The sequence below is a fragment of the Corvus cornix genome, chromosome 2 (genome assembly GCF_000738735.6).
Source record: "Corvus cornix cornix isolate S_Up_H32 chromosome 2, ASM73873v5, whole genome shotgun sequence".
NCBI lineage: Eukaryota > Metazoa > Chordata > Aves > Passeriformes > Corvidae > Corvus > Corvus cornix.
Window position 1 is genome coordinate 115,906,859 of NC_046333.1, and position 22,621 is coordinate 115,929,479.

General features: G+C 38.9%; 1 protein-coding gene across 2 annotated transcripts; it reads left to right on the forward strand.

Annotated features, from left to right (window-relative positions):
• Positions 1–7,482: 7,482 nt before the first annotated feature.
• Positions 7,483–21,219, forward strand: UBXN2B (UBX domain protein 2B). Of its 2 annotated transcripts, none has more exons than XM_039549722.1 (9): positions 7,483–7,615; positions 10,045–10,145; positions 11,663–11,734; positions 13,249–13,408; positions 14,953–15,030; positions 16,399–16,508; positions 16,980–17,117; positions 17,249–17,410; positions 19,565–21,219. In XM_039549722.1, exons 1-9 carry the CDS (start codon positions 7,490–7,492, stop codon positions 19,725–19,727), a joined length of 1,110 nt encoding a protein of 369 aa, XP_039405656.1. In that variant the 5' UTR covers positions 7,483–7,489; the 3' UTR covers positions 19,728–21,219. The 2 variants fall into 2 exon arrangements, with proteins under 2 accessions (XP_039405656.1, XP_039405657.1); XM_039549723.1 differs by having other exon boundaries at positions 17,249–17,435; positions 19,565–19,635.
• Positions 21,220–22,621: the final 1,402 nt, after the last annotated feature.

Sequence of the window (22,621 nt, forward strand, 5' to 3'; positions counted from 1 at the left end):
AAACCAAAGCAGCAGGACTGCAGAACTACCTAACCCTCCCCTCTTATAAATACAGTTGAGCAGAAATTTCTCACTTGAGTGATTTTTTTGACTGCATAGTGCAAGATTGTCAGAGCTGACGTGTTAGTGAGGAAAGGGCTTTGGTTTCAACAAATATTTGTCCCTAAAAATATTTTGGGGGAAAGCCAGCAAATTTTGAATCTGTCAAAATATCTATTAGCATGTTAGTAACTGGGATGCTCCAAATCTACTAAGCTATTTATTTGGAAATTCAAGCTACTTCAAGTTATCTAAACTAAATAATGATGAAATAGTTTAAAAAAAGTGACCTATGTAATTTTGTTCATGAATATATTTCAAGATTCTAATTTTTCATCCCAATTTGAGCAGGGCCCAAACCTGATATTAAAAAAAGAAAATTAATGGAAGAAAAACATTTTACTTCCAAAAATAAGTTGCAGTTGACTCACAGCTACTCTAGTTTACAGAACCCTGCAAGCATCAATCCACCAATTTATGCCCCAACAGGTGACCTTTCCTGAACTCCCCTGCTTTTGCTTTGTACAGAGCACTTCAAAGACTCAGTGGAGACATCTCTTTTTCCAGGATTCATTCTTTATAGATGTTTTTCAGGTGATGTCTTTTTCCAAAGCTCACATGTACTGAAATGGCACAGGTGGTGTTCATCATCTCTCAGCTTGCAAGGTGTGGCAGGTTCTAGGACTCCGCCATGGGCTGCCACCACTAATGCAGATTAATGGGAGGGTGATTTGTAGATTCAGATTTCTATCATTTGTCTCTAAGGGCCTAGAAGATACTGTTGTTGCTGTGAAGTAGAAGCCAACAGCTGTCTCTTGTTATTCACCTCCTTTAATTCTTCTTTCCCTCCTCATTACTTCCATTCACTCTTTCAGCAATGAGAGAAGATTAAAGAACTGCCAAAGATGAGAAATGCAAAATTCAGAAATGAAAGGAGAGGCTGCATGGACAGGATGCCTGTAGATGACTTTCTAGAGCTTGCGTTGGTTTAAAGGCCAGAAGCTTAAGTGAATGGGGATGAAGTATTGCCCATATTTCCAGGTGCACTCTTAATTTCACTCTCCAAGAAGAAAAAAGGATCAGGTCAAACTGTGTTCCAAGACGTAATGAACAATAAAAGAAACAAAGACCAAAAAGAATAAGGAACCCTTAGGGTCAAGAACATGGTAAAATGTGGGTATTTTTTTCCTAGATGTGCCTTTCTGAGCATTACTGTGCAACTAGGATCTTTATTTAAAGAGGAAAAAAAACCAAAAAAACCCAAACAAACAAACAAAAGAGACAGAATTGTAGTGGTTTCCAAAAGAACTGGAGACTTAATCAAATTTTATAATAGTCAGTGCAAATAAGGGGAAAGTAAGCATGAGAGCTGTGTGTAATTTTACTTGAAAGAATTTTACTGTTTAACAAATCCATGCATTGCAATTACCACTAGCAAATTAAAGAACAAATTAGTATTTCCTGGGATTAAATTCCTTATAATGTGTTACCTGAACTTTAACTGACATTTCCTAAAATTTCACCTTAACTTATGGTAATGTTCTGCTCTGACAGACAGGAGGAAAAAAAAAAGTCAAAGACAACTGATGCTTTCCCTAACAGCGTAGCCATAGGACACTTGTATTAAGAGGAGTTTATGGGAAATATGTTTTTCTTTGAATAAGTTACAGGGTAAATGATCGCATTTCAGATAAGAAGTTGAAGTGGTAGGGACTATTCTATGCAGAGACTATTTCTCTACAGATTCTTTTTCAAGTGCCTGTCATACAATGCAACATGTCAGGCATGTCTTTTTATGTTTGCATTAATAAAAAGGTATTCGTGCAGGTGAGAATTGAAGGTAAATAAACCATCTTAACTTGACCTATAGTTCACCAGTAGCATTTTGTCAAAACTTCTGAGAATTTCCATGACTGCTATGTAACATGTTTTTAACCTGCTTTCTTGAACCAGTGGAGGAACAGAATGCTGTATATTGTCTTTTTGTTCTCTGTGTTTATAGAACTTAGACCTGTGTGGCATTGGTACAAAGCTACAGCTCTTACTCTTCACAGCAATAAGATGTCAATATTTAAAATTAGAAAGTGATGTGGTAACGCTATCAGCTGGAAGGCAAAGTTTCGAAATGTTGGCTTTAAAGCTGAGCCTGCGGATCCTGCTTACTTGTTGTATCAGCGCCACCTGCTGGTATCTCATGCCTTTTCCATTGTAGTGCTGGCAGGAAGTTTTCCCTTAACATTTCATTTAAGCTCTGAAAATATTTGGGAAGGTATTAGAAAGAAAGATTGTTGTTTCCTAAACTCTTTTAAGACCCCACCGAACAATTTATACTGATGTAATTTCATCTAAGGAAAATAGAGTAAGAGGTCTATCCAAATCTCTTAAATCCGATCTTAGGCAAACCTTGCTCTGAAACCAATAGAAAGGATCCAGGGAGTTGACTTCTGGTTTAGCATCATTTTTTTCACACGTTATCTAGCTCATCATATTTTTGCAAATGAAAAAAAATTGGATTCACCAGCAAAGTTAATGATTCTGAACAGATTTGTACACACACTACAATTCACCTGTTGAGATATTTCTAAGGGAGGATTCATCTCAGCTAACAGTCACATCCAGGAATATGTTTCCAATCCAGCTGAGTGCATCTTCTATTTTTAGCTGACAAAATGTATCATCCTTTTTTGCTGTTTTGAAGTTGGATTCCACTTCCTTTTTTCTAGACAGCCAAATCTACCAAATAGATGCCCAAGTGAAGTGGAAATAACTTATTCATGCATCGGAAAAGGGAAACGTAGGGATAATGAAGTCTGCTCATTCTTCTGGGAGGCAGCCAGCCCATGCAGCTCTGGACAAGACACAGCAGATGATGTCCATGGTCCAAGTGAGGGGTCAAAATAGGTATCTAAGAGACATGGCAGGGGAGATGGGCCATTGCAGTGCAAGGACACTGGGGACACAAAAATGCTAATGGTACTTACAGAAGATGCTGGAGGTTCTAGAATGGCCTTAGGGAGGACAGAAGGGAAGAAGATGATATTTTGGCTCGGAACTGGAGAGGGATATAATGGGAGGAGATATACAGGGATAAATGGAAATAAGGAATGCAGGATATAGATTTGTGGGAATTTGGCTTCCTTAGTTCTGTTGAACTGTTTAATATGCCTATTTTTCCAGCTTGCCCCACAGCAGAAGCAGTGGAAAGTCTGTTGCAGACCCACCACCTGTAGACTTGCTCTCACATCGATGTAAATATGTCCTCACTGCTTTTCCTCATCAAGATGCTTTCCTACTGCAGTCTCATAAATCTGGTTTGCAGCAGTTGCTGCACTACAGACCAATTGTCAAACCTCTGAAACCTTCATCTTTGTCTGTACTATGTCTCTGCACCCATTACCTCCCCTGAGGGAGGCAAGGGCATGGCTACTGGAGCATCAAAATGAAATAAACATACATTAGCCCTGGCAGAATGAATTTAAATATCCTGATTTTCAGTGCATCTGCAGGAAAAACAGAAAGGCTTGATCTCAAAATAGCCTTAAAAAATACAATAAAATACCTACTTTACTTTTTATTTCACATGTATTGTATGTGGAAGGTTTGTCTGATATCCTTAAAGCCCTCTGTTGCCTTCTGTGTGTTTTTGAACCCTTGGGTCACATAGTGTGAACTGCAAGGTTAAGGTTGTCAGGGATCCTAATGACTTGTACATCCCTTTCAAAGGTATTGAAGTGACCAGCCTCAATTGTCCACTGTAACTGGAGGCAGTTCAGTTCTGCTCTTGTATGCTACAACTGAAGTTGTAGAAGCTATGCTACAACTGAAGCTCTGGAGTGCTTTTTTTGCTTTGTTTTGATGGGGGTTTTTTTATTTGACTGGTGGTTCTTTTTGTTGTTTCTCTCCTCTCTCAACCTTTCATTTTATTCTACTGTTTAGGTTTTGGCAGAAAACTTTGCCATGTGCAATTCTCATCAAGTAAAAGCCAAATACCTGTAATTTATAGACCCTGTAACTGAATGATACATTATTAAATCTTTTCATCATCCTAGATAAATATAACCAGCAAAAACCAAAACGCTATCCTTGATGAAACATTTGAAGACAACCAAACGGAGCAGGGAAATGAAGACACTGTTGCTCTTTTACAGTTATTGTAATATACAGTTTGTAACAAAATCCAATGCAAGTTGCAGAGTTAGGCCAAAGAAATTCTAGGTTGAAATGATGATGAAATAGCAGAATATTAGACCTCAGACACAACAAAAGGCCTATGAAAGTATTTTAACATACTGAGTTTAAGAACTGTAGTGGTTCAGAAATTAGAAATACACATAGATTTTTAAGAGACTGTGTTCTATTTGTTTTGGTGTTTGGTGGTGATTTTGTGAATCTCTCAGCCCCTAAAAAATTTCCTTTAATGTACCATACAATGTTATCAGTTGCAAACCAGCTGGTATATTGTTACCCTAGGCCATGACAACCCATTGTGTTCACCCCAAGCCTTTTCTTGTTCCTACATTATTTTCTATGGGAAATTTCCCTCTAACACAGTTTACTCCACAATCACAAAGCACAGATGCCCTCCTCCTTACAGCATTCCTCTCTTTCCAGCACAAGTTTCATGGGACTGAAGCTCATGGAGAAGCAATAGTATCAGGGAATTCCCACTGCTGCCCACTACTCACAAAACCAGGTTTAAAGGACAATACATTTTTGGCAAAAAACATGCAAATTAATTTAAATACAAACGCTATGTCAGCACTTACTCATTTGCTTCTTGGGTAGGAAAGATACAAGTTTTCTAATCAAGAAAATATTATAATTCACTGGGACTTCAGAAGTACATTTAAAAGTATTTATCTTACTTATCTTCATTCTCCACACACTAGCATGGAGAACTTTGTCACTTTATATATGTACTTTTTAATTATTATTTTATTTTTACTTGTGTTTTTATGTTTGCTTCTGGACAGCACCAACACTGTAGTGAAATTTTGGGAAAAAAAGACCTGACTGCCAAAAAGAAGATGGTAAATGCTGCTAGTTTTAGTCTCTAGGAGGAAAATATCTAGGATAATTGAAGAGTATTTCAGACATAAAGAAAAAAGGGTACCAAATTTAATTAAAGACCTAGAGCTGCCAGGTAGTAATTAACTGTCTTAAATCTATAGCTGTGTGAGAAAACATTGGTCACAAGAATAATGTTATGCAAATTAAAATGGATGCTTGGGTTGCACAAATTTAAATTTCCAGATATCTGTGACTATGTAAATTTCACTGAGAAAAAAAATTATGTGCTGATCTATATTCAGGTGATCTCTTGAAATGTTGTTGACAGCCTTAAGCAGAGAAGGCAATCACAGAGAAAGACAGGAATAATGCCAATGTTTAGGGAAGATATGCCTGTCAAAATATGGAACGCCAAATTATAAAAAACCTGATTTTATAATAAAGTTATTTGGCTTTTAAAGTGATTACAGTTTAGACATCCTCTCTGCTAATTCAGTCTGCATCACCACAGGACATTTTGACTTAGACAGCAGCTGCGCACCATGTATCAACCCAAAGAAGGGTGAATGAAATAACATGTGACTACAGCTTTATGCTTGGCATAGTCCTCATACAAATGCTTCAAGTACAGGAGCCAACTGAGGGGAGATCCTATTTCTATTCAGGTTCCTTCTTTTCCTAAATCAAGCAAAGAGTTCTTTGCAACCATACATCATCAGCATATAAAGTTCAAAATGTGGGAGCTGCATGAAATGTATTATATATGCAATGTTATATAAATATGTATACATAAAATATATCTCCTCAGTACTTCCGTTCTTCTTTGTCAAGCACACAATATAGTTCTGTAAAAAAAAACCCCAATCATTCATATCTACATACTCCATAAGAACAATATTGTCACCAGTGTCACCATTGACCCTTGAGATGGATCTGGGTACCGGACCGTGGTTTTTCCTGTGTTGTTTGTGGGCTGGGACAGACTGTTTTGTCTGCATTCTCATTGAGGGTTTGGATGGCTATGAAGGCATGAAGTGCACAGTTTAATAGTGCAGCTTAAACGATTCTATGAGATCTCAGCTCCATTTGCCACCATTACCAGCATTTCTGGGCTGTAAGCCAGTGTCAACAGGGTCTAGAGAGATTGATTATAAAGCAGCAGGTGTTTGAGCTGAACAGCCCTAGAAAAAACTGAGGCTGGTTAGCTGGCCATTCCAGCTGCAGCTTCCCAGTACCGCAGTTCAGCTTTCAGGTCACAGTCAAGAGGTCTTCATCCTGTCTAGGCTGGAGTTAATTTTCCATAAATGCTGTGTTTTGAATTTGTGACTGAAAACCAGTGTTGGTAACATAATGGTGCTTTGGCTATTGTTGAGCAGGGCTTACACAGCATCAACGCCTTTTCTGCTTCTCACCCTGCCCCACCAGTGAGAAGGCTGGAGGTACACAAGGAGCTTGGAGGGGATGCAGACAGGACAGCTGACCCCAAACGACTACAGGGACACCCCATAAAATATGGCATCATGCTCAGTGTATGGAGCTGTTTTAAGGAAAAGAGAAGACAATCCCAAGATGAAGGGTCTGTCTGGATGAGAACCACCAGGAGTGAAGTCAGGAGAACTGAGCAGTAACTGGGGGAAAGAGAAGGGTCCAGAGGAGGGCAATGAAGCTGGTGAAAGGTCTGGAGCACAAGTCTTTTGAAGAGCAGCTGGGGGAGCTGGGGTTGTTTAGACTGAAGAAAAGAACTCTCAGGGGTGACCTTATGACTCTCTACAACTCCCTGAAAGGAGGCTGTAGCCACGTGGGAGTTGGCAGCTTCTCCCCAGCAACTGGTGACAGCATGAGAGAACATAATCTTAAGCTGTGCCACGAGAGGCTTGAGTTGAACATTTGGAAGAATTTCTTCACAGAAAGGGTGATTAGACATTGGAACAGGCTGCCCAGGGAGGTGGCGGAGTCACCGTCCCTGGAGGTGTTTAAGGAAAGAGTGGACGTGGCACTCTGTGCCATGGTCTAGTTGAGGTGGTGGTGTTCAGTCACAGGTTAGACTCGATTTCAGAGGTCTGCTCCAGTCTATTTGAGTCTGTGAAAGGTAATTCTGGCAGTGGGCGACCGTGACCATCGACTCCTTGACCGCCGACTCAAAATGGACCTCGGACTCAAATGGAGGGAAGAACTGTACCTTCACAGTAAGTAGCATGAGAAGCGAGACGTACAACTAGCCAACAGGGCTTTGAGTACTAACTGACAGACAAGCTATGCAATTCGCAACCAATGAATGCTGATGGTTTTGTTTGCTGAAGTGCATAAGCACTATGGCAGCCGGCCCTCAGCCGGCCTCGGGCCGGTGCGCTGGGTACGACACGGCTCCTCCCGTTGCCATGGCGGCCGCCCCGGCGGCACTGGCCCCGCCCCGCCCGGCCCTCGCCACCGCCTCCACAAGATGGCGGACGGCGGGGCAGCGCCCGCGCAGCCGGACGGGGATGTGCCCGCGGCTCCAGCCGCCGCTGGCCGCAGGGACCGGCAGCCCCGGAGCGGCGGCCGCCCGCCCAGTGCCCGGGATTTGCAGGTGAGAGGGCGGAGGTGCGGCCCCGCTGCCGGGGCGGGGCGGGGCCGGGCGGAGCGTCGCGTCCCCTCGGGGGCGCCCCAGGCCGGTGCTGAGGGCAGCGGGCGCTGCGCGGGTCTCCTGCCGGGGCTCCCCCGACGTGCCCTCTGAGCCCAGTCGGCTTTTCTTCCTTCAGCTGCCACGCCCCTTTTGAGGCTGGGAAGGGAAGGATGCCTGTGGAAGAGAACTAGGCCCCTTAGGAAACGGCGGGTGCTCAGTTCTCCAAGGAACGGGAAGGACTCTCCCGACACTTCACCAGCTGTGTTTTAACTGTTCTTGAAGCTATTTCAGTGTCATTGCATTCCTTGATTATTTGATAGGAATGTCTTGTCCCGCATGAAAGTGTCAGTCTCCGTAGATGCGGTATAAGACTAAGGACAAGACCTTTTCCCAGGTGCATGTGGGAAAAGTAGAGTGTGATCACAAATATAATTCAGCATTGGTACTTAAATGCTTAATTACAAACCCTTTTAGCAGTATTCCTTTTTTTGCATGTGATTTGACACTTTTTGAAGGTTTGAAATATTTTAACGAGAAATTGATTGGAAAACAGGTAAAACTTAGTAACTGAAACTTCCCCTATTCTGTTTAATTATACATAATTAACAGAGAAAGATGGGCATAGTTTTTTTTCTTGGTTACTATTTGGAATTTTCATAGGTTCTTTTTCGGATTATTTTTGCTGCAGTCATAGGGTGCTTTGAGTTGGAAGGGACCTTAAAGATCATGTAGTTCCAACCTCTATGCCATGGAAAGGGACACCGTCCACTAGACCAGGTTGCTCAGAGCCCCATCCAGCCTGGCCTTGAACACTCCCAGGGATGGGGCATCCACAACTTCTCTGGTAAACCTGTTCTGATGCCTCACTACCCTCTGAGTAAAGAATTTCTTCCTAATACCTAATCTAAATCTCTCCTCTTGTAGTTTAAAATCATTCTGCCTTGTCCTATCACTATGTCTATGTAAAAAGTCTCTCTCCCTGTTTTTTTCTAAGCCCCTTTTAAGTACTGAAAGCCCCCAGTGAGGTCTCTGTGGAGCTTTCTCTTCTCCAGTGTTACTGTTGTATTGGGATTGCTTTATTATTATTTCCATATGTAACAGTAATAAAGTCTATGTTGATACTTTTGGTTCACAAGGTCTTAGTTAACTGAAGCAGACTGGCATCTTGGGTAGCTGCCTACTGATAAAGTGTTAAACCCCAAGGAAGTACCCTCCTGGGTCTGTACTTGATTTGTGGTGCCACCAAAAGAGATGGGTTATGAGGAAAGCACAGAAGCCTGGCTATGCCCATCTATGCTCTCTCAGCATCCCTCAGTCCTTGGATTAGGGATGGTAATGGGGTGTGTTGTCTATGACTTACCCATCAGCTTTGCGTATCTGAAAGGTATTTTCTTCTATCCTCCGAGAGAATGGAGGCCTTCAGCAGGTTTGGTTTTGGTTTTTTTTTTTTGGCTGTCTTTACTCAATTTAATTTTTTTAATGGCTATAATTCCTCATATGTATTTTTTTTCTCTGCAGAAAATACCTCACAATATTATAGAAACAACAAAAAATAATATGGGATTAGCACCCTGTGTTCCTAGCAGTGTGTTTTCAAGGACAGATGATGTTTCATTTTCTTTTAATGTGTATTCCTTCTACATAAAACTGTAATGAAATTTTAGCCTACTACCTTTTCTGGTGTGTATGATAAAATGTTAATGTCAGTTGCATAGTGTGAACAGAATGGTTTGGGGACAAAACTAAGGATGATTTGACAAAGTAGAGTATTATGCAGAGCGAAAGAAAGATTGTTGAAAGGACATTGCAGGTCCCTTGCATAACTTTCTAAGAATGGACTTGCCAGTGATAATGGCTGCATTTCAGGGATCTTTGTGAAAAAGTTGTTGGGGTTTTTTTGAGTATTTGTGGAGTGATGTCTTGAATGCAAGCCAGCTAGGCTGAATTTGTTCTTCATCCCAATACAAGCTTATTTGAATTATGTTTTTACATTTCTATGTAAAATGTTTGTAGAATTTATTATTGTTTTCTATCAGAGGGTTAGCTAGATGCTTTATTTCAATTTGTTCCCATTAATGAGCTGATGCTTAATATCTTTGTGTGTATTTACTCTCATGACTGAATCTAATACAGGCTGTACATAGCCAGTGAAGTAGTGGAAACCAAAGGATAGAAGAGTACAAGTTCCAAGTCATAATGGCATTTAAGCATTGTGTAGTTTGGTTTTTTGTTCCATAAAACAGAAAGGAAGTTGAATTTTAGTTTGGGTTCCTCATGTTGATGTTTCTAATTTTCTGGAGAGATGCATATTTCACATTCTTTTTTGTCTTATTTCTATTCTATATGTAGTTCTAGAGTTACAGACTTACAAAAAAGAATTCTGTTTCCTACAGCTGGCCTTGGCAGAGTTATATGAAGATGAAGCTAAAAGGCAGTCATTGTGTTCTGACAAGCCAGCAGCTACAAAGACCAGTAACCCAAAGGTATCACAGAGGTAATACGTGTTTTGTTTTTCAGAAATGTGTGGATAGGTGTCGTATTAGCTAAAAAAACTTTGTCATTCTTACTTGATCCCCTCTTTGTATAAAAAGCAATCTACAGCAAGTCAGAATCAAAAATTGTGAGTCCCTGCAATAATGTATTGTCTGTCTTCTCAGAATGCCTTTTAAATTTATTTATTTAGGAGCCTTTGTACTAATTGGTATTCCAGGTATTTCAAAACACTTTAACCCCACTTCATATAAGATAAGCAAAATGCTGTGTTGCTCTTTCTTTACACAGACAGAATTTGGAAATTTGCTGTATCAGAAAATTACTGCAGTTCTTTGCTTCTTCAAAGTTCAGCAAAGCGGCAGCTTGTGTGAAACTTGGCAAGTGAGCTGCTTTCAGGGTTTTATTTATGTCAGTGTCTGATGAGGCAAATAATGATTCTAAAATTTTTTTGTAGGTTCCTTAGTAGGCTCCTATTGGGGTGACAGAAATAAGAAGGGCTTCTTAATGAATTTTTCTGGGTTGGGCAGGTGGAAGGAAAGACACATACCTATATTTCAGTCCAGCTTTTGCTAACCTACAGTGTTTGCAGTTCACATAACATTTGAAGATTCAGTGTAGTCTTGTATTTTTTAAATAAAACAATCTTTCCAGTTTTTAATTATTTTTAAAAAATAATTTAAAGACGTCTTTATAACATTACTAACAGTGATGCCATGCATGGCATGTCTTATATGTGTCTTGTTTTTCAATCACTGCTGCCAATATGGATCTCTGTGTTTAAGGAGGTCAAGCAACAGAAAAGATCTTAGTCACCAGTCATGCTTCAGGTGCACTGCAAATGCAGATCTCTTCAGGAAGAGAGATTTTTAGCAGAGCGTGCAACACTTGGAAGTGTGGGGGTTTTGAGGTTTTTTGTTTCTTTCGGTGAAACCACCTAAGATGACTAACCAGCTACATAGGAAAAAAGTTTACGAATAAAGCAAATAGCTCCATTTACCAATACATATCATAAAGTTAAAACTTCCTACTCCCAGTCAAAGGAAAAGCTGCAATACTGTATCTCAAACACTTCAGTGTGATAGTTGGCAAATACTTGTTATTTGTTGGCATTCATTCTGCAATCTGTGTGAGAAGGAAGAGATGAATTAGTAGACTTCAGTTTGCTCTCAGATGAGCAGTGCATTAATTGCATGGAAACAGTGCTGCTCTTCTATGCTAACATAGAATAGTTCAGTTGGAATAGGCCTATTGTGACCATGCAGTCCAACTGTTAATGCAAAATGACTCTGCCATACATGTGCCCTTTCCTGCTTATTCACTGAGAAGCATTCATGGCTGTGTACTTTGGCAAAAAACAAAAACAAAAAACAAACCAAACCCAAAAAACCAACCGAAACCCCAAAAACCAAAAAACACAACTTGATATCCTAAGTTTTTGAAAAATAAGTAGCTTCAGAAGTTAGATATGAAGTTTATGTGCCAGTCATCCTCAAATGTTTTTTTTTATTCTCTTGGCAGTCTTAAACTGGATTCTCTTAAAAGGCTGAGAAAACCAGAGAGAAGCATGAGCGATGACAAAGAAAACCAAAGGTATTTTTAAAACAAAATGGAAAAAATAATTTAACAATTGTGAAAGTAGTTGGGGTTTGTGTCACATTCGCACTGTGCTCCGTCCTGTTTTTTCAAAATGCGTGTGAGCTAGGTCTGTCCTGCAAAGAGCTAGGGGACTTATTAGAGTGTTAGCTGTACACTCTTGTCATAAAATTATATTTAGTAGAATCTGACTGGAGTGATGTAGGACCTGTAGATGCCTTAACCTGTATTGTTGCAAAGGTTGTAACTTACACTTGTACTCAAAACCTTTTTTGCCTTTCTCGAGTATCCTGAATTGTTCTGTGTATCTATTGCTCAAATATTTGAGTACTTCCTTTCTTTCTTGAATACAAATTCTGATAAGAATTGCTGTTTCATCTCCTTACCACTATTTTTCTTTCAGATCTAAAAATTAAAGATTTTCCATATAAATGGTAGTTGGGGTAATAAATACAGATTTATGTACAAAGGGGACATGTTACTTAGGGATTGACAATTATGTGGCATTATAAAAACAGTATGAATGTACAGTACCTTCATACCCAATACTGTGTTTTGGTAATTGTAAAATATGGTGGAATCAACACATTATAAAATCGTTGGTCTTGGAGATAGTTTCACATGGATTAATTGACTTGCCTTACCCCAAGTGGTTAAGGGTAAAAGTTGAGGAAAGTAGAAGGCATTTATTAATTATTAATGCTTCCTGTAATCAAAGACAAAACAGATTTGACAGGTTTTGATTTATATACAGATATTTTTATAGCATCTATTTCATTAGTATTTAGAGATTATAGTGCCTTTCTCAAGATAATTCTCGAGGAATATCTTGATCCTTATAATCAAACAGATACAGTTTTGAACAGAATTATTTGTAGTTCAACAGTTTGTCTTCAAGACCTAGTAATGGTGCTGTGGTGAAGAAAACACCTACAAATTAGCTTTCACAACAGTTTCTGCTGGTTTTAAAATGCCTTGAAAGGTTAATTAAATTTATTAGAAAATTTCCATTTCTGATACTGTCAGGAAGGGAAGTATGCTAGATGTTTGAATTAAAAAATCAAATTGTAGCACTGTTCCGGTTTTCCAAGAATAGTTTTATACTTGTTCTGCTAAGGTGGTGTTAGCTGTGAATTTATATTCTATCCAGTCCAGACACAGTCCCATGCACAGGACACGCCTAAGGAAATCAGTCTTTCTGGGAATAGGTGACAGCCACATAAGGTGCTCAGCTGCATCAGGACTGTGTTCACTTAAAACTTACAGCTTTGCCCCCTAATCTCTGGGATCTGCTCCAGAAGGCACCTTGGTTCTTTGTTAGTCAAATGTCTTTAGTGTAGTGCTGCTTGGATTGTTGGGAAGGTCAGAACCAAGTGAAACATTTATCAGAATGAAAAGGTTTTGTGCCAAATTTGTCTCTTTGTTCATTAATTTTTTTTCTTCTGATGGAAAGAGAAAAATTGTGCTTGTCATTTAAAGCATTGTTGCTTATGTGCATTACTATTCTAAAGATTTTATTCAGGTGACTCAGAATATAGAGGATTACAGATTTCTGGGGCTTCCAATAATCCGAGTAAAATTGTTGCTGAACTCTTCAAGGAAGCAAAAGAACATGGGGCTGTCCCATTAGATGAAGCCTCGAGAGCATCTGGTGATTTCAGTAAAGCTAAGGTAAAAGTTAAGAGATGTTTTGATCTCTCTTTACATTTGTGTCTCTAAAATTCATAAAACCACAGGAGAGCAAGTGCCCCTTTCTGTGATTTGTGAATAGCAGATTTGCTCAACACAGGTTTATATTGTCTGTGCTCAAATAGCTTGCTCTAGAAAATAAAGGAAAAGAACCACACTATTTCAGAGGAAATCATTAGAAATCATCATGAACTGGAATTACATGCTTTGTTTTCAATTACATTTGATTCAATAAGAATCCAGACTAAATTTGCATCCCAAATCAAAATCTCTTACCTGTAGCATTGCTCCTAGAGAGTAGTGGTCAACAGTTAAGTGTCCATATGGAGGATGGTGACAAGGTATTCATAGAGGGACCAGTGCTGTTTAATGTCTTCATCAGTAACACAGACAGTGGGGTCGAGCACACCCTCAGCAAGTCTGCAGGTGGCACCAGGCTGAGTGTTGCAGTTGATGTGCCTGAAGTCTGGGATGCCATCCAGAGGGACCTGGACAAGCTGGAGAAGTGGGCTCATGGGAGCCTCATCAGGTCAACAATGCCAGGTGCAGGGTCCTGCATCTGCATCAGGGCAACCCCCAGGATCAACACAGGCTGGAGAATGTAGGAAGTGAGAACAGCTCTGGAGAAGGGCTTGGGGGTACTGGTGGATGAAAAGTTGGACATGACCCAGCAGTGTGTATTCACAGCCCAAACATGTCCTGGGCTGCATCATAAGAAGTGTGGGCACCAGGATGAGGAAGGTGATTCTGCCCCTCTACTCCACTCTGGTGAGACCCCACTTGAAGTGCTTTATCCAGCTCTGGGGTCCACAGCACAAGAAGGGCATGGACCTGTTAGAGTGAGTCCAGAGGAAGGCCACAAAAGTAATCAGAGGAATGGAGCATCTGTCCTATGAGGAAAGCCTGAGAGAGTTGGGACTGTTCACCCTGGAGAAGACAAGGGTCTGGGGAGACCTTATTGCAGCCTTCCAGTAGTTAAAGGGGGCCTATAAGAAATATGGGGATAGATTTTTTAGCAGGGCCAGTTTTGGTAGGACAAGGGGTAAAGGTTTTAAACTAAAAGAGGGTACATAAAAGAGGATATAAGAGAGACATTCTTTACCATGAGTGTGGTAAAGCACTGAAACAGGTTGCTCAGGGAGGTGGTGGATGCCCCATTCCTGGAAACATTCAAGATCAGGTGGGACCAGACTCTGAGCAACATGATGAAGTTGAAGATGTGCCTGCTTGTCACAGGGGAGCAGTTGGTGACCTTTAAAGGTCTCTTCCAAACTGAAGTATTCTATGATTCTTATGTTTGAAAAAGTATACAGAACAGAAGCTGAAATGTGTCACACAAAGCTTGCTTAGCCTGATTATGGCTGCTAGATACAATTTTCCACTTAGAAAATACATGATAGAACAGTACTTGCTTTTTATTGCAGAAGCAAGCTTGTGGATGGCTTTTTTTTTTTTCACCCAGGTAAGAATTTTAATAAACTGTTTCAGAGAAATGTTTTATAAGCTTTTCTATGTATTTTTTTCAGTCATTTTCTGGTGGTGGATACAGATTGGGTGACTCATCACAAAAGCACTCTGAATACATATATGGAGAAAATCAGGATGTAAGTAAAATTTATAGCAGAAAACAAAACCTCTAACAGAGGCCTGCTTAATCATGTTTACAGTTTGAAATGCCAGTATTACAGTAACTATGTCTATGAGGAAAAAATAATATCTAAATATTAGATACGTGCTCAGTAGAAATTGTTGAAGTGTCCATAGAGAACAGCTGTTCATTGGGTATCCCCTAAGGCCTCCATTATGGAATTGTCAAATGTAAATTACTTTAAAATTCTTAGCACACCTCCTTTTCAGTTACTTTCCATCAGGTGTTGTCTTGGATTCTCTTAGTTATGCTAACATTTTAATCCTTCTGGGAATGGATTCTTCTTGTGGCTTGCAAAGCAGCCAGTCTCAGACTGGAGTGCATGGATGTATTCTAGGAAAGGTGAAGCAGCAGGTTAGAGGCCTTTCTTTCCTATCACTTAAAAACCAGGGTGTGAAGGAGAGGGTGGGGAAAAACAAAGTTCTCTGCACTTTGCTATTTTTGTGAATGGCTAAAGCAAATCTTCAGCTTGTCTAGAAACAAACCCAAGAAATTACTAAGGCCCAGAGGATGTGGTTCCGGCTAGGGGGTGCTGTCGTGCCACACAAGGAGCTGCTAACTTCAGTAACAGCTTCTACTTCTGCTCTTCAGTAATCGTTCTACTCTCCAAGTAACAGCCAGCTGTAGCCAGCCAGAATCTTGTTGCAGTGGACTTACCATAACTGGGAGCAGAATTAGTTTTCTAAGGGAAGCCAGTTTTACTGGCTAGGAAAGTCTAGTTTTGCTGGATGGCGAAGCACTTAGAAGGAAGAGAAGTGCAGGTTTTGAAGCTGAAACGTCCTGGCTGGACCTTTCATGTAGGATGTAGCAAAATAAGAAGGGAGCAAAGGGAGCTGGTTTCCAGAATTCTTAGCATTTGAACTTAATGGAGCTACTTTCAGCTTGTTGGAGCTCAGCATTTGAGGAAAGTGTAGGTTTTGCTGTAACAGATTTATCAGCAGTAATTTGTAATTTTATGGGTTTATTTCTTAATTTATCAATAAAAATGTTTACTGCTTTTGAAAGTAACTAGAACACTGCAAAGATCACTACCCTCACTATGTCATACTTTGTCATGGATAGCAGATTAAGAGATTCTTTTTCCCAAGGTAGGAAAGTGGTCTAGAAGAAGATAGTAGTCTATAACTATTGGGATTTTTCAAAAAGAATCTAACAGTGACAGGTACAGTGCAATGTATTGTTCTTATTTTGTCATTTGCCTTCTTTCTGTCGTCTGGTACAAAATCTGTTAAGTATAGATCAAAACTTCTAACTAGTCTGTATGAAATTGTACTACCTTATTTGTCTTTCTTCACTTTTTTATTTCACTGGTTTTGCTTCATAGGTTCAAATTTTGCTGAAACTGTGGAGAAATGGATTCAGTTTAGATGATGGCGAGTTGAGATCCTATTCAGATCCAACAAATGCTCAGTTTCTTGAGTCTGTTAAAAGAGGGTGAGTTAAAATGTTAAAATGTTAAAGTTAAAAACCTTTTGAGGTATGTCTTTGGAGTGAAGTAAAATGCTTTCTCCACATGCTTATTAAAAGTTCCAGACTTCTTCTTTGCCTGAACCCATAAAATATGGTTTGTATTTGTCACCAGATGCATGGGGCACTTAAAAATTTGGAATACTTTGGTTCCTTTGAGGGTTTAACTCTGAATGGTACTTGTTACAACAGCTTTTGTATTGATATTTTTTTCCTAGCTCATTCTGTGATTCAGATGTAAGTATGTTCTAGGTTTTGACTGTCAATTCACTTTTTTTTTTTCCTTCATTTAGGATGAAATCAATTCATAAAATAATTAAACGTGACTTTCAAAGTAGACATAATAGTACTATTGACTCATACTGTGTGTGTACTTTTTGGATAATTTTTTTTTGCAGTCCACGATGTAATTGGAAAATTTTTATTTTTGTAATTAAGGGAAATTCCTGTGGAACTGCAGCGACTTGTTCATGGTGGCCAGGTTAATTTGGGTATGGAAGATCACCAAGAACAGGAATATGTGAAGCCCAGACTGCGATTCAAAGCTTTCAGTGGCGAAGGGCAAAAACTTGGAAGGTGAAAAAAGCTAGAATCTCTGTTCTGTGCTCTGTATTCATATGCTGTTTCATTCCTGTGACTGAAAATTTCAGACTACTTTGTCATGGTTCTGTTAGTAACATCTGGTTTGGTTTTTTCCAATCCTATAGCCTTACACCTGAAATAGTCAGCACACCTTCTTCCCCAGAGGAGGAGGAGAAATCCATTCTTAATGCACCTGTTCTGATTGATGATTCCATGCCAGCAACTAAAATTCAAATTAGATTAGCAGATGGAAGCCGATTAATACAAAGATTTAATCAAACACACAGGTAAATTGATTCTGCATCAACGCAGGTAACATTAACTATTTCGATAAGTTTGTGTTTTGTCATTAAATGAGTCTCAGCAAGACATCAAAATGGGGGAAATACCAGCCTTGCTGAAGTGTATAGTTCTGTGTCACTTTCATTACATGGATGTATGATAAACTGACTGTCAAAAATTCTGTACTTGGAAACACAATATATTTGATAACTGCAACTTTTATACAAACTTTTATAACCAATTATGTCCTTTGATTTTTTTTAACGACATAATACAAGCCGTAACTCTTCCCAGGACAACTGAAATCTGGATAGCCCCACTATGTAGTCATCCCAGCCCTGGGCCCTCCTTGGGAGGACCAGGTGGATGACTTGGGAAACACTGTGAAAGCACTTCATTACGAAGTGTGGCGTATAGTCTCAATTGGAATATAGTCCACACTATGGGCAGAGAAATCCTGTGGCCCATAATCAAGAATTCCAGCTTTCTACCTTGTTATACTCGAGGCTGTGACAAAACATGTCACAGATATAAGTGTAGATGGCAGCCCATATGCAGAAGGGTATATAGACACTTTATGCTTGTTTGCAATTCCAGCATGTGGGTTGGACATAATACTGAGAACCTACTTTTTGTTTTGGGTGGTCATCTCCTAAGAACTGGCAATGTGTGAACATGATGGAGGTTTTAGATTTGTTAGTAGCTTTGCTGATTAGAGCTTGCCACCAATTTTATTGACACTGTTGGGGCAGTGCCACAAATGGTGTTGGCCAACCCCATTTATTTGTCTAAGAGGTTGTGTTAGTGCAAGGTTCTGCAAAGCTCCACTCTCCACTGTGTGGCTGAGAGAACTTTGGGCAGAGGGCAGAGATTTGGGCAGCAGTTCTATCCATGCTTAAACAGTGTTAAAAGTCAGCCTTGATTTGAAATCTGCACAATTGTGTTAGAACATGGCTGCAACTTGAATCCTGACTTGGAGATGGTGTTACCATGGACCCAATTCCATGTTAATGTTGTTACATGGATAGCTCATCTGTTTCCTTTTTTTCCTCCTGGCTCAGAATAAGGATGATGTGTAGCTTTTTTTACCTGACAGTGTACACAGACTACAATGAGGAAATTTTAGGTGAGATGCCAGTAGCAATATTTTTTGATACTTTTGACCTGATAATATATCCTAAGAGTACAGGCTCAGATCCTTTCTTCACAGCAGCTGCTGGAGAAGTGACTGAGACAAACCATGGGGCTTATTGAGAGCCTCTGTAGCTGAGTTGTGTGTTCTTCTGTCTGCCTGAAAGTGTAGAAGTGGTAAACTTGCCAGTAACATCTGTAACAACCAAGGTTGTGTTGACATGAGCTTATTTTAATCATTATTAACTTTCTCTTGACTGTGAATCTTTATGGTTATCTTTGACATAAATATGATCAAAATCAGCTGCTAAAGTGCATAACTTATGTCATAGGCCTTGAAGACTGGTAGAAAGCTGAAATCCCTGCTTATTTGGCTGCAGTATATTTGCCAACTTAATCACAAAACATCTTCACAGATTTATTCTCATCTTAGTGTCTTAATAGAAAAACCTCAAATTTCAGGATTTTATCTCTAAAGTACTTTTTTTTTAATCTGTGTCTTATAAAATTAAATTATTCTTGTTGATGTGATTGTTTTATTAACTCTTGTTCAGAAGTTTACTGCCAAGTGAGAGTAGGAGAAACCTCTTGCTTTTGAAGTGCATTAGTAATTCCCCTCTACTTTCTCTTCACTTTGACCATATATTTTAAGATTCTCTCTTCCATTAATAATTTCACCTTTTTTGGAATATACTAATTAATGAAACTTTTGACAGTGATGTTGAAATTACTTGGCTTCCTGTGTTATGTATCAGTTTGCAATATAATTCCATGTTACAAATTTTGTTTCTATTCCTTGAGAAAACAAGCAACATTCACTATAATTTTTCAGGGTTTTTTTTATGCAAGAGTCAAAAAATTGTAGGCTACAATCATTAGTTATCTGGATCAAAAAGAAATGTGAAATCTAGAACTTACTTATTGGTTTAGTCTGCTTGATGGTTTTGTGTTCTCTGATCATCTTAATGTTCAGAGATATATGTCAGATGGAATCATACAGAGTTTTCATATCCATATCCTTTTCACAGGATTAAGCATATTCGAGATTTCATTATCCAGTCCCGTCCAGCTTTTGCAACAACGGATTTTGTTCTTGTGACTACCTTTCCAAATAAAGAGCTAACGGATGAAAGCCTGACGCTGCAAGAAGCAGATATACTTAACACTGTGATTCTTCAGCAATTAAAGTAACCTTACGGTTGTTGTACAGCCCAGGGACCCTGCTGTACTGTCATACAGTATGTTTCCAAAAGATCAAAGAAAGGAGATATCAGTGTCTTTTTATTTCCTCATTTCCAGGGATCATATTTTTGGATTTCATGTCTTCCAGCTATAACATATCTAACTTTTTTATTTTAATTTCTCAACATTATTCAAACGTTTTTCAATATTAAAATTAAGCTTCTGTATGTTAGTATGTTTCAAACCACATCTTATACTAAATGTGAAATGAGATAGGACTTTGTGACTCGTTGTTTTGAGGGGGGTGGGGGAAGGAGCATTTTCTGAAGGGGACAGTATCTTTCATACAGTTGGTAAGATTTGCACTATGGAAATGTTCTATGCTGCACTGACAAACAGCCATTTGAAAACTTAGACTGTAGGTTATGTTTACCTTGCAAACTGTATTAAGGTGTTCTTTTTAATAGGTTTACAGATAATTAATGCCCTAATATAATTTTTGTACGTTCTATTTGTAGTGTTTCATAGTGCAGTATAATATTTATATTCTAGTTTTTATGTCATTTTCCTTGTATTGTTGCTCATATGAGTGAATCAGTTCAGGAGATGCAAATCTCAGCTGCTGCAGACTATGATAGAATGTTCTTATTTGTATTCTAGTTGTACTACTTGTGATGAAAATAAATATGAATTTTTTTCTTCTTGGAAGTTAGAGAAATGTGAGAGACCACTGTCATCTGGGGAAATTATGTGATTTAGAGGAGGCCTGTGGTCATTTTGAATCTGAGTATGCAGTTGGACCCTCTGCAGTGACATGATTCTTTACACAGTTACTTACACAACCCCAAATAAAAATACACTGAGGTGCACAAACACAGAACTGGTCTGCTTTTGTGCATGCAAGTGACAGCATAAATGTGTTGATTGGTCACGTATTTTTGATCTGAATTTCAGTTCTTTATATTTGTAATTTTGGCCAAAGGCATTTTGTAGTATTCAGTGGGGATTTGGTTGTGCAGCTTTCACTGTTCTTGTTTGGAAGCTGTGTAATTAAACCCCTTAATCTTTGAAATTGTATATTTTTTCACATAACTTGCCCCAACACTGCAGTAAGCAGGTAGGAGTCTTATGTTGGGGGAAACTGGCTGCTGTGCTTTAGTAGTGTGGAGTTTTTTAGTATTTTTGGATTTATATCAGATGAGTGGATCACACTGTGAAGGAGAGTAGATGGGCTGTACCTCTTATATCAATATATGTGTTAAAAATTGTTGTTTCCATGATTATTTTGTTCTGAAAATACTAGTACTTGTTTATTTATGTTAAGGTTATAATTGCTTAGTATATTCTTACGTTTTTACCTCAAAGTAGATATTTGACTGAGTAGATTTTAAACATGCAGTTGTATTTGAAGTATTTTGTTTTGCATTCTGAATATCTGCATGATTTTAATCATAATTGATTTCATGTGCTGAGTAATTAAAGTTTTATGTTAAAGATTGCAGACAAGACTTCTTGTATTATTCCAAATTTATGTTGTGATAAAGTGGTGATTGTGTTGTGGGCCAAATATTTAAGCCTAACAGAAAGGAATTGTCATGTACTATGCATATATTTTATATACTATATACTAACAATTCTCTATATAAATGCAAGGCCAAAGTTTGTGATACCAATTTTGAGCAGTCTGTGGTTTGGGCATATTTCAGTTCAGAATATAGGTAAAGTTATATTGCTTATTACTTCTGAAGACCGTTATTGATTAAGGAATGATGTATGAAGAAAAGGGGTTCACTAAATCGTTGAATTGTTTCCCTCTTATGCCAAAACCTACAACTACATATTATCACAGTCTCTTTGTTTCAAATACCTGTTAAATCTTAGTATTTAATAGCAGCTGAGAGTAACTGAGGGTCCCAGAAGTTGACATTATTTTGTCAAGCGCTAAGAAAATGTATCAATGCTTATATATTTAAAATACTTCATTGTTTCTCAGTACCTGAAAGCCTATGGAATCTTCCATCTCATAATTTTATGTGATAACTTTTATTACCATAAATTCTCACTCATTTAGCTAACATCTTGGCATTTTTGGCACAAAACTGTTCATTGAGTGCAGACCTATGTGGATATGCAGTTAAGGGAGAAAGAACTTCATAGAGGGTGATGATCTTCCCTCACAGTAAGTTTGGTAAGCTTGGGAGTTCCATTTAGTTTCCGTTAAATGCAGGTAATAATCCTACTGTTTGCTCTTGTAGGCAGCATATGAAAGGCTTAGACTTCACCTCTGCTTGACTTTCCTAGAGATCCTTTGTCACACGAGCCAAATAATCAAAACCTGAATGTTTTCTTTAAAGAAAACTCTGTAATCATTTTTTCTGGATAAACGCAACCTTGTTAGTTTGGGTTTTTTTTTTTTTCTCAGCAGCGCATTGAAATGTTTGTAAACATTCTGCTTTAATTAAACTACTGGGCACACTTGTATAATTAGCATATATTAACAGTTCTCTCATGCTGTACTTGCTCTTTGGTGAAAATCTGTCCAATATTAAATGAAGCAAGGAAGAGCACACAAGTACTCTGAGGTGCTATTTGCTAGCTCCCTCCTTAGTTGCTTGCACTAAGTTACAGCTCCCATGGTCTTTATCTTATACTGTGCAGGGAGAAGAGACCGAGATGCACCTCCTCCTTGTTCATGCAAAGCTGGCAGGCCTCAGTGTAGGCATGTGCTGCTCTCTGAGCAGCTGAGACAGTGAGCAGCAAGAGTCTGGGATAAATACTGAGTCAATGGCATGCCAAAAGAAGTAAGCTTGTGGTGTTTCTGTAGGATGGGTATAATTAAAACGTGTTCCTGAAAAGATTAAAAGTGGGATTGGTTCTATTTAGCCTGGAAAACACTGGCCCTG